Consider the following 14406-nt stretch of genomic DNA (forward strand, 5'->3'; position numbering starts at 1 on the left):
TTACTAGATAGTGTAACTCTAGGTTATAACATTAAACCCAAACATTCTCCATTTCCCGGAAGAAGAGAAAAGACTGCTTCCGGCCATCTGCGAAACGTTAAGTGGTTAAACACTACGAAGACCACAGGACTCGAGGTCTCTGTTTCAAGGTCCCATTCGTTAATATTCACGATATCCTACGGTCGGTAGAAAAAATGGCGAAATCACTCGAATTGATTAATGAAAATTATTCATTTTTAGTGAGGCTGGGTATGATTTTAAAACAAGTTCATTTCCGGTAGCCAAGTGAAATACACTTTCAAAATAAGAGCACGCATTAAAAAAATAAAACATATAACACATCATTTAAAGTATATATTTTGTCTATATTCTGTCTTAAAGCATTTATAACGGTTAGTCGTTTAACCACATTTCGACCTAAGTATAAATAAGCAGTAGCAATATAATGGATGGAACTTTGAAATATTTCCTACGTACGCGGAATCCTGGAGGATCGCGTTAATATGTATTTAATCCCTACGCTCAGGGGCCAATAAGTGTTTATATGTTATACCGACAAATTTTAGAAAAGCATTACGCATATGACTATGCATGTATGTTTCTCAGGGATATTGTTGAAGAATTGTTAGCAATAGGTAAGATTCGATTCTGTCGTAATTGTTTCGGCCGTTAGGCCTAAGTGCCGTACGTGGGTCTAATACGGTAAGTGTGTTAAGCTTGAAAAAGTATTTAGTTATTATCTTCGGGGGTGTAATAAATCGTTTTTCTGGTACTTAAAATGGTTTAGATTATTGTAAATCCGTTCATGTGTCATCTATCATTGACTCATTGGAGTACCTAAAGTACTGGCAAGAGAGGAAGCCTGTCTTTTCTCATTGGCTTGATAGGGAAGTGAATACTGTATATATCTATATCTCAGCCAAACGTACTTAATATTACAGTATTAATATTACAATTTTCCACTTTTATTTACATTAGAGAAGTTATGAACAGGAAAAGGAGCCAGAAAAACAAAGAGCCGGCAAGAATGGCGGCCTCCTTGAGTTATCTACAATTAGCTAGCAAGCAAGAGGTGAGCTTGAATTCAGGAAGTTTCCCAACCACCCATGAGACGACTGGTACATCAGGACTTGAAACGCCGGGGCCTTATAACTCCAAACCCTCAAACCTGTCGAAAGCTGAACCAACTGATGAGTTCAGCCAAGAGTTCACAGATCTGCTCACCCTAAATAATGAAGAGGGGCCACAGAAGAAAAACTATGACTGGGAACCATATGAAGGAGACTCCTACCAGGAAGCTTGTATGCCATCACAGGGCTGCTCTCAGACATGTAAGGACTGTATGCGATGTCCCTTTTTTTGGGGGGGGGTATGAAACAGAAATGAAAATATTATTTTGTACTATGATGCTCTGGTTCTTGTTTTACTAACTTTGGGGAACACTGGCACTTAAATGATATTTTAAAACATAAGTCATATATATCTCTTAGTTATTGGTGTACGATTTAGCTTTTATACACAGCATGAGAACATTAATGAATTTTGTTTTTAACCTTTTGTCCCTTTGGAATGTTGCTGCCCAAGGTTCACTTATAAAATCTCTGCCTTAAGTACTAGGCTGATAATCATGACAGCAAAGTCTATTAAATCTGGCTTCATTAATGTGATCATGAAGCATCTAATCATCTTGCAGCCACTTATCAAGAGCATGGGGCTTGAAGCTTATCCCAGGGACACTTAGGGCAAGTAGGGGAGCACTCTGTATAGGACATCAATACGATGAAGTAAAACTGACTGATTACTATAGCAGTGCTTCTCAAACGGGACCTTGGGGACCCCCAGACAGTGCATGTTTTTGGTACCTCTGGAGCTGGGAGGGAGCAAAAACATGCACTGTCTGGGAGTCCCTGAAGAACGGGTTGAGAAACGCTATAATGCTGCTTTTAGGAAATTTTGAAGATGATTCAATGGTAAACAAAGAGATGAAGATAGTGATAGGTGTTGTTGAACTTGTTTCAGTTCATTTTATTCCATTCAAATCACTTACTTACCCCCAAGGGGCAATTAAAAAGGCACATGGAGTAGCACAGCAGCCATTCACACATAACAATAAATATAGAATAAAAGGACATAAACACATAACATTTGCCTAACAGCAATACATTTTAATTCTGCGTGTTCTAATAAAGTTTTGAGAATGCGGTATCAAAGAGCATTTGCATACAAATGATAATTACTGAATATAGGTGTAATTTCAAAAGGAAATCTATATAACATCTGAAGAGATCAGGGAAAGAGGGACGGGGGGGGGGGCACTTGCAGAAAGGGAGGTCAGAAGAGCTGGAATTGTCGGCTCAAGGATAGAAAGGGTTAGGGTCTTAATACTGCAGGGGGTTGTGATGGTTTTGTGTGTTTTTTTGATGGATATGGAAATTACAGTTGCAGAAGGTGAGGTTCAAGTTCTTGGTAGCTTTGGGGAACAGTGGTGGTTGTACCCTCAGTAAAGTTGCAGTTAAGTAGGGGTAAATATCTAAATGGTGGCCTTCATGGTAGAAAAGCCTCATCCTGGTTGATTGCCCCAAATTTCAGCTTATTTCACTTGCCACAGTACCTGGGCTCTCCAGAGCGGTAAGATGACCCAGTTTTATGCATGCAGGTTTAACAGGTCTAAGAAAATAAGGAGAAATGAGGAATGTAGAGCAACTCCTGACCTGTAGAGTTGGTCTCCTGACCTCATTTGCACACTTATTTACAACTGCATTGCACATTCTGTTTTTGCACACTGCACTTTTTAATTGTTGTTTTTCTTACTATCTATTATTTGGGCAAAAGCTTAGTTGAATTTATTGTTGCCGTAAAGCCTGCTGTTTCCTTTGAGGTCAAGAAGTCTGTCTCTGTCTGTCTGTTAGTCAGTCAGTCAATCATCTTATATAATGTACTCTAATCAGTTGTCTTATATAATGTTCTCTATATTCCAGTCACTTACCCAGATGGTCACAGTTATAGGACAGCTGCTGTCTCTCATGAGTGTCTTGATCGTCTGCTCCAGAAGCTCCCTGAGTTAAATAGCTGCCGCGGCTGTCTGGCTGCTTTTGTTCTGGAAAGAGGTATGTTTATTCACACTTGACATTCACGGTGTATCTGTGCACTTACTGTTCTGCTTGTCGAAAGCTAAAATGAAATTTTCATTATTGTACTTTGAGTCTGGTGTCTTAATGTTAAAATGGTGGAATTGCATTCGGCTTGCAAATGAACACGAAGATGAATAGTATAGTGTTTTCTAGTGTTATAGTAGCAGAGTTGTTTTTGCACCATACAAAGTAGTCTGTGAATGATGTTTTTATTTTATGGCATGTGAGAAAGTGAGGATATTCTCAATTTTTATGGAATAGTGGTTGCCTTTTTTTAAAAGTTTCTATATCTGAATTTAAATGTGAACTCCTTCCCAGAGGTGACTGGATCTGATGGACAAATTTATGAGCAATATGAAACTGTGGCTCTTGGCACAGGCAATACAAGCAACAGTGGCTGGCTGTCTTTCAATGGTTGTGTGGTGCACGACTGCCATGCCATGGTTATGGCTCGTCGAGCACTTCAGAGGTAATACACTTTGCATGACTGATTGTCAAGGGATTCTAGGGTTTGGGGTTGTAGACATGATAGCTCAAAGAATATAATATAATAACGATAACATCTAATCATGTGCTTTTCTTGCTGCTGTTATTTTCCTTGAATACAAGGTCAAATAGTTATTTGAGCTGCTATGGGTTTTAATAACAATAGTAGTCATAATATTAGTTTGATGTTGCCCAATGAAAAATCGCTGCCAGTTACTCATTGGTCATTTAAGAAACATCCTCAGATCTGATAGGCCCACTGACCTACAATACTGGCTACTTAAATGTTTCATGAACATGTTCTAAATGTTTTAAATAAAACACAGCTGTCATTAAAAAAAATCCATTACCCACTGAATTTGCATCATGTTTTGGAAAACTTTTTTTAGCATTCAATTTAATTCCCATGCCCACAAACCATGTTCTGTATTTTGACACCAATACAAGGTGTCAAAGGGCAGCAGTCAAAAAACAAACAAATAATTTATTAAAATGACGACACAGTCCTTGTAAATGTGAGTCACATACGTCCATAGTGTATGACTGTATGTTTGCATTTGCCCTGCATTGGACTGGCATGCTGGCATGCTGGCATGACATGCAGCAGGTACCCTTGCTTTGCATTCTATGCTGCCAGGGTTGGCATACAGGCCTCCCTGCAGCACGTTTTGTAATAAGCAGATGGAAGATGGATGGATGGTCGAATGTAGCAGCGTTAGGTTTACAGTATGTTTAATCATTGGTAACTGGAGAAGACCAGCACTAAAAATTAGAGGATAATACTAAATTCATTTTAAAAAATGATTTTATTAAAGAATTTTTTAAATGATCTATAGACATTGATATGGCTCATTTGTGTGGGTTTTGTATATTTATGTAGTTAAGGACCTTGCTTTTAAAGAATTCCCTTCTTCGGATTCTCATTATTCCGTGAGCAATCGCAGTGTGATGCCTGTGACTGAACTACCTTCGCTTCTGCTGATGGATTCCCCAATATTTCTTTTGAGGGCAGGTTCTTGTTCAAGCAGCTTCTTCTTTTCTTCAGTAATGACCCAAAGTGTAATGAAAGTTCCATCTATAGAAGCTCTCCTGACAGTAATCTTCTTCAGCTCAAGCCAAGAATCTATCTGCATCTCTATACCAGCATAACCCCTCAAGGTGCAGCACAGTGTGTTTTCCTGTAAGTATGCAAAGGACTTTTAAATTTAAAAACGCACGACACATTTCTGCACATTTTACTGTACAAATGCCAAGGACCAATTATTCAAATTTGAGGTATAACGAAAAGCTATTTGCAATTTGATATATGTAAATGTCTGACACATTTTTCTACTATGGTTTAAAAAAATGAATTTAATTCAGCGTGCTACAGCTTCCTCAAATTAGGTATAAATATAGTCATTATATCTTGTTCTGATATATTTTAATATGATAATCTAAATCACATTATAATAACTGTTACTGCACTGTATTGTCCTTCTCCAACAGAAGGCACTACTTTGTACGTATCGACACTGTACAAATCCTTTTCAGATTTTTTTCTAGAATGATTGAGATCTAGATTTATCGAGAGAATTTAATTTATCATGCAATTTAAAAAAAGTTCCAAACTTACTACAATTTTTAATCATGTCAAAACATGAAGTTTGCATAGATGCTCTTATGAAATGTTCACATTGTATTTGTGAATTTTTAACTAAGCTAAAAAAAAGTTTTATCTATAACTTTTTATAAAATGTTCTAATTGAGGGCACCTGTGTAGTAAACATAATGGCAAAATTACCATGGTTATAAAAAAGTCTACATACCCTTATTGAAATTGCATCTGTGATGTAAAGGCAGAAATCAAGAATGATATTTAATGTGACCACGGAGCCAAAAAAGTAATGGGGAAAAAACAAATAAATAGAACAAATAATTGAAATTAAAAACCAGCTGTACCCTGTCTGTTTGCACACCCTAACCCCCATCTAATGCTTTGTGGAAGAACCTTCTTCATTTATTACATCAGTAAGTCTGTAAATAAGTCTGTTATCTTAGCACACAATCTTCTTTGCAAAAACAGGTTAAAGTTTCTTCAGATTACTGGGTCACCTCCTGTGCATAGATTTTCTTTGGGATTGAGGTCTAGGTTCTCCTTGGGTCATTTTAAGATTTTAGTCTTTGTTTTCGAAAGCCAAGTAAATCCGTTACTGAAAATCAATTTATTGTCTCTTTGATGATGCATCTTACTTTCTAGTTTCTAGTTAATTTATGGCTATCAATTTGGTACCAAGGTCTGAATCTGGAAAGCAGTTTTCCATACTGACGTCCACCAATAGTTTTCATAACCTTTCCTTTCCTCTGTTCAGTTCATTACACATGTACATTCATTGTCTTAGGACTTGTATAAATTTACATTTTTATTCTTGGGTTTTGCTGAAAATATCATTATTCTGCTTGCTTAGAAAACATCCAGTTTTCATTTTAGTCAGTTTTCTAACAAGCTTCGTAAAGCAAATGCATATAAATGAATACCACCTCACTATGGACTGCCTTTGTCTGCAGAAAATCACCCAGCAGCAGCTATACCTCCATGAATCTCCAGTGCCATGCTAAAGGCTCTCTTGTTCCCGCGGCTCTCATAAAACCTAGTGTATGGGGTGCAAGGATATGCTGCATGTCGGAGAGCGACAAGCTGAGCCGCTGGACAGTGACAGGCCTGCAGGGGGCACTGCTGAGTCACTTCATTAAGCCGCTTTACATGACCAGCATAGTTCTTGGTAAGCTAATTACTGATTAAGGTTCTTAGATCTTAGTACTACTACTTTTCATTTTTACATATTACCTGCTATATTGTTTGCATTCTTATCCAGTTTAATGAATGTACCTCATCCAGGTCTGCATAATGCCCAATACCCATATTCTTATTGAACTTCAGTCTTCATTCATTTATACTATTGCTGTGTTTGTAAAATCTCAGCCTTATTTATTTACAAGCAAGAAGACTCAATTTTTCTAGACTTCACTGATATTCAGTAAACTGCTCGTGTGTGTCGCCTCACACAGGCGATGCCAGACCCAGCTATGAAAAGGTATCAGACGCCATTAACGAGCGACTAGCTGGAGAGTGGGCGGACCAGCTACCCCAGCCCTTCTGCAGGAGCAAGGTGGTGTTATTCAGCTTGGATGATTTGCCGAAGGGCTGCTCAGAGCACTGTAGGAACTTCAGCCTTAACTGGAGTCTTGGGGACTCTAGTGTGGAAGTTTTGGACAGTACGAGCGGCACAGTCATTCCGGGGTAAGCCCACACACTACAAAAATATTGATCTTCTCTGTGACATATATTCAGTTTCTTTATCTGATCTATTTGGTATTGTATTTTCTGATTATTACAAAACTAATCATTCTTCAAAGGTTACAGTAACACATTAATGAATTAACACCATATACTGTGTTTCCAAAAAATGTTTGAATGAATGAATGTTGCATTTATATAGTGCTTTTCAAGACACCCAACGTGCCTTACAGAACCAGTGGGGAGCCATTACAACCACCACCATTGTGTGGCCCCCACCTGGATGATGTGATGGTAGCCATTCTGCACCAGTACGCTCACCACACAGTAGCTATGGTGGTGAAGAGGCAGGAGAGAATTCACCAGTTAGATATTAGGGATGATTAGGAGGCCAGATCTGATAGAGCCACAGTGGGCAGTTTTAGCCAGGAGATCGGGGAACCACCCCTACTCTTTCAAAAGATGCCCAGGGATATTTTAGTACCTCATGGAGTCAGGACCTTGGTTTTACATCTCATCCGATGGGCGGCACCATTTTTACAGCACGGTGTCCCCATCATTGCACTGGGGCGTTGGGATCCACACTGACCACAGGATGGGCTGACCTGTTGGTTTACTGAATGGTGTGCTTACTTAAACCGATGAACTCAAATGTGAACTTTGTTTCATTGTTTAGTTCCACTTATCCAGGTATTTTCTTTATTCAAAAGTATCCAAATGAGTTCAATTACAGTAAAATGTTTTGTTGTCTGCTGTGTTCACATGTTTCATTGTTGTATAATATGTTGGTAAAAATTGAAAATGGTGGCACAATTTTTAAATAGTCATGGAAAGTTTTATTTATTTATTTTCCAAGTGTGTGTAAAGCCCTATAAGCATCTGCTGAAAGTATAATCTTGGCAGTTTTTCCTTATTTTATTTGCCATCAGTCATGGAGATTGTTCTCACAATATACCAGGCATAATGCAATGGGTTTTAGCTCCACTCTGAAGTCATAGTTATTAATTCTTCATTAACGATTGCAACCGTTCCTAAGCTGGGGGTTGTGGGTCGGCCCTGGGTTGGCGGGGTGGGGGGGCTGGGGGCGTCTATCCGTGCCGGGGGGACCTGTGTCCTCCTGGACACCCCTTCCCATGTGGGACTGGCTGGGGTGTCACTCTGGGGGCCCCTGGGCATGCTGGCCTCTGGGGGTTGGCACTGGGGCAGGGCAGAGAGGGTACAGGTCCCAGGTCAGTCTGTCTGGTGGATGTGGGTGTCTGTGTGAGATTGGCACATCGGCAAAGCCGGTGCAGATGATGCTCCAGACACCTCCTTGGGTTGGGGCGGGGGGTGGTGTCGCCGTGCGACACCCCTGGGTGGTGTCGCCGCGCGTCCGGGCATGCCTTGCCTTATGCCTGCTGCCCTGCGGCACTATCACCTATTACCCCACGCCCCCCCCCCCCCAGCCCACACCCACCTACACCACACATAGGTAATGGGGGGTGATCAGCTATTCACCCCCCATCTCTTTTAACTACATTTTAGACGCCACACCAAAGACATCACACCGCACCACACAGAGGGAAGGGGGGGGGGGGGGTGAGATTAGCCATTCACCCCCCCCCCCCCCCCCCATTATTTTAACTGCACTTGAGACATACATCCATGTCACACACTCCTTCACGTAGGGCCTTGGAGGGCGGGGGGAGCTGTGCAGGTTCGGGGTCGGCTGCTTCGGCTGCTCGCAGCTGGACTGCGCAGCTCCCTTCCCCTCTATTTTAACTGCACTTTAGACACTGAGGGCTTGGGGGGGGCGGTGGGGGAGGACCACAGCTCTGGCTGGGGTGTCCTGTGGCCGTGGGGCTCCTGGCTCGTGCTCGCCGGTGGGGGGCGCCCGGTGCCTCCCCCCTCTGCCTCCTTGGGTGGATGCGCAGCCCTCCGGTGGCGGGAGGCCCGGGTACCTGGCCGCTGTGGGGCGGCTGGGTCCATGATGGCCCGGGGCTCTCCTGGCCGACTGGGGGGCCTCGGGGTGGTGCTGTTGTGGCCTCACACACTCATTGGGAATCATTCCATGTTAACCTGCACACTCATACATACACTCACAACCTATTTCAGTTCACCTTCCCTGTCAGCTCTGGCTTAATAGCGCAATAATCTAAAATGACGAATAAAGAGTATATTTCAAGTAACATAAAAGTGTTGGCACAATATAGCACCCAGACTAACATCCTGCTTGCTAAACTGCCGGACACGACAGGGGAAGAAAAAAAAAGATTGCAACTGTTAATCAGTGGTGGAGGAAGTACTGAAGCTTAGTACTTAAGTAAAAGTACAAATATCCTGCTAAATATGTATTCAAGTAAAAGTAGAAGTGCTACATCAACAATCTTACTTAAGTGAAAGAAAGTACTAAGTACTTATTTTTAAATTTACTTTAAAGTATTTTTTTAAGTAAAAGTACTCACACAATGGTTTATCTCAACGTCTGGGGTGTGCCATTTTGTAAAAGAATAGTAGATACACTGACTTACGCCTCTACCGATGTCATTGCTCGTAATAATTACAAGCAACTAAACAGTATATGTGTATTGGCTCTGGGTCCATGTTGAATGTCTCGTCTTCTTGAAATCAACCAGCTCGTGCTGCTAACTGACGCGCGCTCTGCCATCATTGGAGCTAATAAAGCCACCTGATTGGTAGGAAATGGCAAATAACACAAGAACGCAATAGGCTAACTATTGTTTCATGCAAGATTTTGAGGAAATTGTGTTCATAAAATGTAACGACTAACAGCATAAATTGTAGAAATTTAGTGGAGTATAAAGTACAGATAATTGCGGCAAAATGTAATGGAGTAAAATAAAAAGTATGCATTATTATTTTTACTTAAGTAAAGTACAGATACGTAAAAATGTACTTAAGTACAGTAACGAAGTACAAATACTTCGTTACATTCCGCCACTGCTGTTAATACATTATGTGCATTTATAACGTAAGGAGATTCCAAAATTAATGAACTCAGTATTTTATTGTTTAATACATGGTGCACAGTTTATTTTCAGATTTTACAGCTTAGCATATAATTTTGCTATTATCTTACCCATTCATAGCTTTTTATAGATATTATTTCAGATTTTATAGATTTTCACAGTTGGATTGGTAATATAACTAGAGTACAACTAGAAACACAGAAACGTGTGTAAAAGCATTCTGAAATATATGTAAGTACATGTAACATTTGTTTTTTTTGGTCTTCAGGTCTCCCTTTATAAGCGGACCTGGGTTCTCCAGCAGGCTGTGTAAGAGGTCTTTCTTTGCAGTCTTCAGAAAAATTGCCAGACTAGGGAACCATCAAGTCCTACTTGATCTCCCTACCTACCGAAATGCCAAGGTGTGTGTGAGATAATTTGTAATTAATGTTAGAAATTATTACTTATCCATAAGATGGGGAAAAAATAAGCATTAATACCTCATACTTATCTTCCTATATACTAACATTGAGAAACAAATTTGAAAATTCTGTGTCAAAGGACCAGTTTTAAAGATAGCAGTGATGGCTTTTTGATTTACTGTCAGCTTCATTACTCTTGACTTTATGTATTTTAGATGGCTGCCTGCCCTTATCAGAGCGCTAAGGCTATGGTCAGCAAGCAGTTCTTAATTAACAATGCAGGCCCCTGGATCTCCAAGCACCTGGTGGACTGTTTCAGCCAGTAAAAGACTGTGGTAAATTCATACAATGTTCATAATACTGGTTTCTGTGTGATGTCTTTTTTTGGTGGAAGTAAAAATATTAAAAGTTAAAGCATTTAGAGTTTAAAAGTTAATAATTTTCTTGTGTGCTCTTTCCAACAAAATATATTTTGTTGCTTTAATTTTGCATGCTTTTGTTTAACTTTGTTTAATGTTAAATAAAGAGAAATGATCAAGTGTCCTTTATTACTACATGAAATCAGGTAAATATTTTACTTATATTGTTTTCTTAACTGTCATGCACTATTTGAACCAAACTATTGGGACACCTGGGCTGGGTTTCCCGAATCCTTCTTAACGCTACATCATTCGTAAGTTGTACCTTAAGTTGTCTCTTAATGCTCTGATGCGTTTCCCAAAATGTTCTTAGTTAATTATATCTTCGGTAAAATATTATTTCGTAAGGTTGGTCTGAGCGCCTCTTAGCTGTTGTTGGCTCATACTGCTCATTTAAAATAAGACCAACCTCATTAGCTACAGTTTCATAACCAAACATCACTTAACTAAAAAGTAACTGAACCTTATGAAAAAATTAATTTGCCTGACTACAATCTTTGTTAGGTTTCGTCCTTGAGTTCTGAATGCACAGCGAATTCAACTCAGTAATGTGTGGATTCATAATGAAAGATAAGGAATATATTTTGATATATATTATATATTGATTTATTAATTGGGAAGGGGGGGTACTGCTGATATTGGGGTGAATGCATTTCCCCTATTTCCGACACCCCTGGAATGCACACACCTCTCTGAATGTGCCAGAGTCACAGTATATCAAAACTTCAGTTCACGAGGTTGATAGAGTTGATGTTGCAGGCTAATTTACATACTTGTCACATATTTTCCCTAAAAACACCCTGAAATAGTCTTTAGTATCGATACTGAAGCACATATGACATTCTCTTACATTCTCTTTTCTTTGGCCATTTCTAATGCCTATATCAATGACATGCGCACATATTGGTGCACGTAGGTGTTTTGTAGAACAGATAACAATAAACTAGTGATGCTGCATTCTGGGGGGTGGGTTCATATTTATGGTTAGATGATTCAATTTGTTAATTTTATATTTTATTTTTAGCTTCTCCCCAGTTCTGAATAATGCTATATTTTGAATGATTCCTGCAGTGTTTTATTTATTAAAAAACACCACTTTCTCTCATGTGGTTGTCAAGCAGTTGCTGCATGGAGGGAATAATCAATTCTCAAGCCATCCATGTCAACCAATCAGGTGTTCTGGTGCCTATTAAGGTCGCTCTTAAGAAACTCTCCCTTACGCAACTTCTTAAGAGACTGGTCGGGAAACATATGTAGGAAAATAAAAACCTTTTGTAAGATATATCTACAGAGAATTTGTAAGATGCTAAGAGTCATTACACCTACAGGAACTTTTGACATGCCATTCTATGCAGTTGGTCCCCCTTTTGCAGTTATAACAGCTGCCACTCTTCTGGGAAGGCTTTCCACATGACTTTGCAGTGTGTCTGTGAGAATGTTTGCCCATTTATGTAGAAGTGTGACTTTGCAGTGTGTCTGTGAGAATGTTTGCCCATTTATGTAGAAGTGTGACTTTGCAGTGTGTCTGTGAGAATGTTTGCCCATTTATGTAGAAGTGTGACTTTGCAGTGTGTCTGTGAGAATGTTTGCCCATTTATGTAGAAGAACATTTGTGAGGTCAGTTACTGATGTTGGACATGAAGGCCTGGCTCTCAATCTCCATTCTAGTTCATCCCAAAGAGGTCAGGTCTCTGTGCAGGCCTGGTCAAGTTCTTCAACACCAAACTCACCCAGCCATGTATCTATGGACCTTGCTGTGTGCATTGGGGCAGACATGTTGGAACAGAAAAGGGCCTTCCCAAAACTCTTCCCACAAAGTTGGAAGCATAGAATTGTCCAAAATATCTTGAGGCTCTATTTTTCACCACAAATTGGTTTTGCTAGTTTCACACTAGCGCATGTTTTCAAAATAACCTATGATTATGCACCTGTTTCCTGCTTGTAGGAGGGGTGTTTTCTACATGAGGTGTGACTGGTTGCATTGTCAGCACGTTGCTATTTTAATGTAGTGGAATGCCATTGTGCTTTTGACCAACAGAAACCACGTCGCATATTATTAAACGATATTTAAGTGGTGCATTTTAGAAATGTGCCGGTGCATGATGCTCATTACAGACACAGGTACGTGCTTGAAATGTTTTTTATTTATTTTGTTATTTAAAATAGCTAAATGGATTTGGACATGCCCATAAATGTTAGTTGCACCTTTGCATTAGATTGTCAAAATAGAGCCCTTGATATGCTGCAGCTTTAAGAGTTACCTTCACTGGAACTAAGGGGCCAAGCCCAACCCCTGAAAAACAACCCCACACCATAATCCCCCCTCCACCAAACTTTATAGTTGGCACAATGCAGTCAGGCAAGTAATGTTGACTTGGCATCAGCTAAACCCAGATTTGTCCATTAGACTGCCAGACAGAGAAGCATGATTTGTCACTTCACAGAGTCCAGTGGCAGCGTGCTTTACACCACTCAATTCAACACTTGGCATTGCTCTTGGTGATGTGAGGCTTGCATGCAGCTGCTTGGCCATGGAAGCCTGTTCCATGAAGCACAGTTTTGTGCTGGAGTTAATGCCAGAGGAAAAGCTTTAGTGACCTTATAGCACTATGCGCCCTTGGTGTTATTTTACATGATCTGGAACTTCATGGGTGAATTTCTGTTATTTCAAAACACTTGCACTTTGCAGTAATACCGCATACAGTTGACCATGGAATATCTAGCAGGGAAGAACTTTCAAAAATTACTAATTGTAAAGGTGGCATCCTATACCAGTACCACGCTTGAAATCACTGAGCTCTTCAGAATGATCCATCCATTCACAAATGTTTGTAAACCTGACTGCATGGCTGTGCTTGATTTTATACACCTATGGCAATGGGTCTGATTGAAACACCTAAATTAAATTATTAAGAGGTGTATCCCAAAGAGGTCCCAAAGATTAACAGGTGTGTTTTGTCCATATGATGTATATTCGTTTAAAAGCACATATAAAAAATTGGAGAACAAGGAGCCTACAGATTTCAGCTGAAATTGCTAAGCACATGTCTTGATTGCTTGCCCAAGATGCCACACACTTACACGTCAGACCATTGCACTTGTTACAAGCATGCAAGGGTGTGGTCAAAATATGGTCTCTGATTTCAAAACAGTGAAATGTACATGTGTTTGGGTATAGGAACGCACTAATTTAAGAAGACCTTATTGTGTAATAACTTTAGTATAATGTTTGCAGGATAAATCTTTTAGTAACAGAATAATATTTCAACTAAGCTGAATATCTATTTATGCTCTTACCTTTTAAAGAGAATGTACAGATATAACCTTTTAATATCAAGCTCTTGTCTTTTTATAATTTGTGTTTTCATACATCACTCAAGTCTATGTACGTATTCCTGTTTTCCATCTGTTTCACATTAATGTATTATTTGATACATTGTTGGTGTTTTTCTACTACCTTACCTCACCACATATATCTCGCTACAGCATCTATACGGTGCATCTGTTGCACCTGCAGGGTTGTAGACTGGTCCATGATCTTGTGCTAGTTATTCGTCGCTTAACATCCTTTGGCTTACTGACCAACCACTTTAACGACCAAGCTGTCATAGAGATAGCATAGATTGAACTGAATAACATCCGAAATCGGACATAAAAGACCTGCGTCGCGACCTACAGTATGTACCATGTGGTAGGCAGTATGTAAACAAACGCAGTCGAGGT

General features: G+C 39.8%; 1 protein-coding gene across 5 annotated transcripts; it reads left to right on the forward strand.

Moving 5' to 3' along the window:
- The first annotated feature begins 23 nt into the window (after nt 1–23).
- adad2 (adenosine deaminase domain containing 2) lies at nt 24–10807 on the forward strand. 5 transcript variants are annotated; one of them, XM_023834132.2, is made up of 9 exons: nt 24–135; nt 979–1331; nt 2979–3107; nt 3450–3600; nt 4630–4797; nt 6165–6379; nt 6666–6897; nt 10132–10264; nt 10480–10807. In XM_023834132.2, the coding sequence occupies exons 2-9, from the start codon at nt 986–988 to the stop codon at nt 10588–10590; spliced, it is 1485 nt and encodes a 494-aa protein (XP_023689900.2). In that variant the 5' UTR covers nt 24–135; nt 979–985; the 3' UTR covers nt 10591–10807. The 5 variants fall into 5 exon arrangements, with proteins under 5 accessions (XP_023689900.2, XP_023689897.2, XP_023689901.2 ...); XM_023834129.2 differs by having other exon boundaries at nt 68–181; XM_023834133.2 differs by having other exon boundaries at nt 73–149.
- The last annotated feature ends 3599 nt before the right edge of the window (nt 10808–14406 follow it).

The sequence above is a fragment of the Paramormyrops kingsleyae genome, chromosome 18 (assembly GCF_048594095.1).
Source record: "Paramormyrops kingsleyae isolate MSU_618 chromosome 18, PKINGS_0.4, whole genome shotgun sequence".
In the NCBI taxonomy this organism is placed as follows: domain Eukaryota; kingdom Metazoa; phylum Chordata; class Actinopteri; order Osteoglossiformes; family Mormyridae; genus Paramormyrops; species Paramormyrops kingsleyae.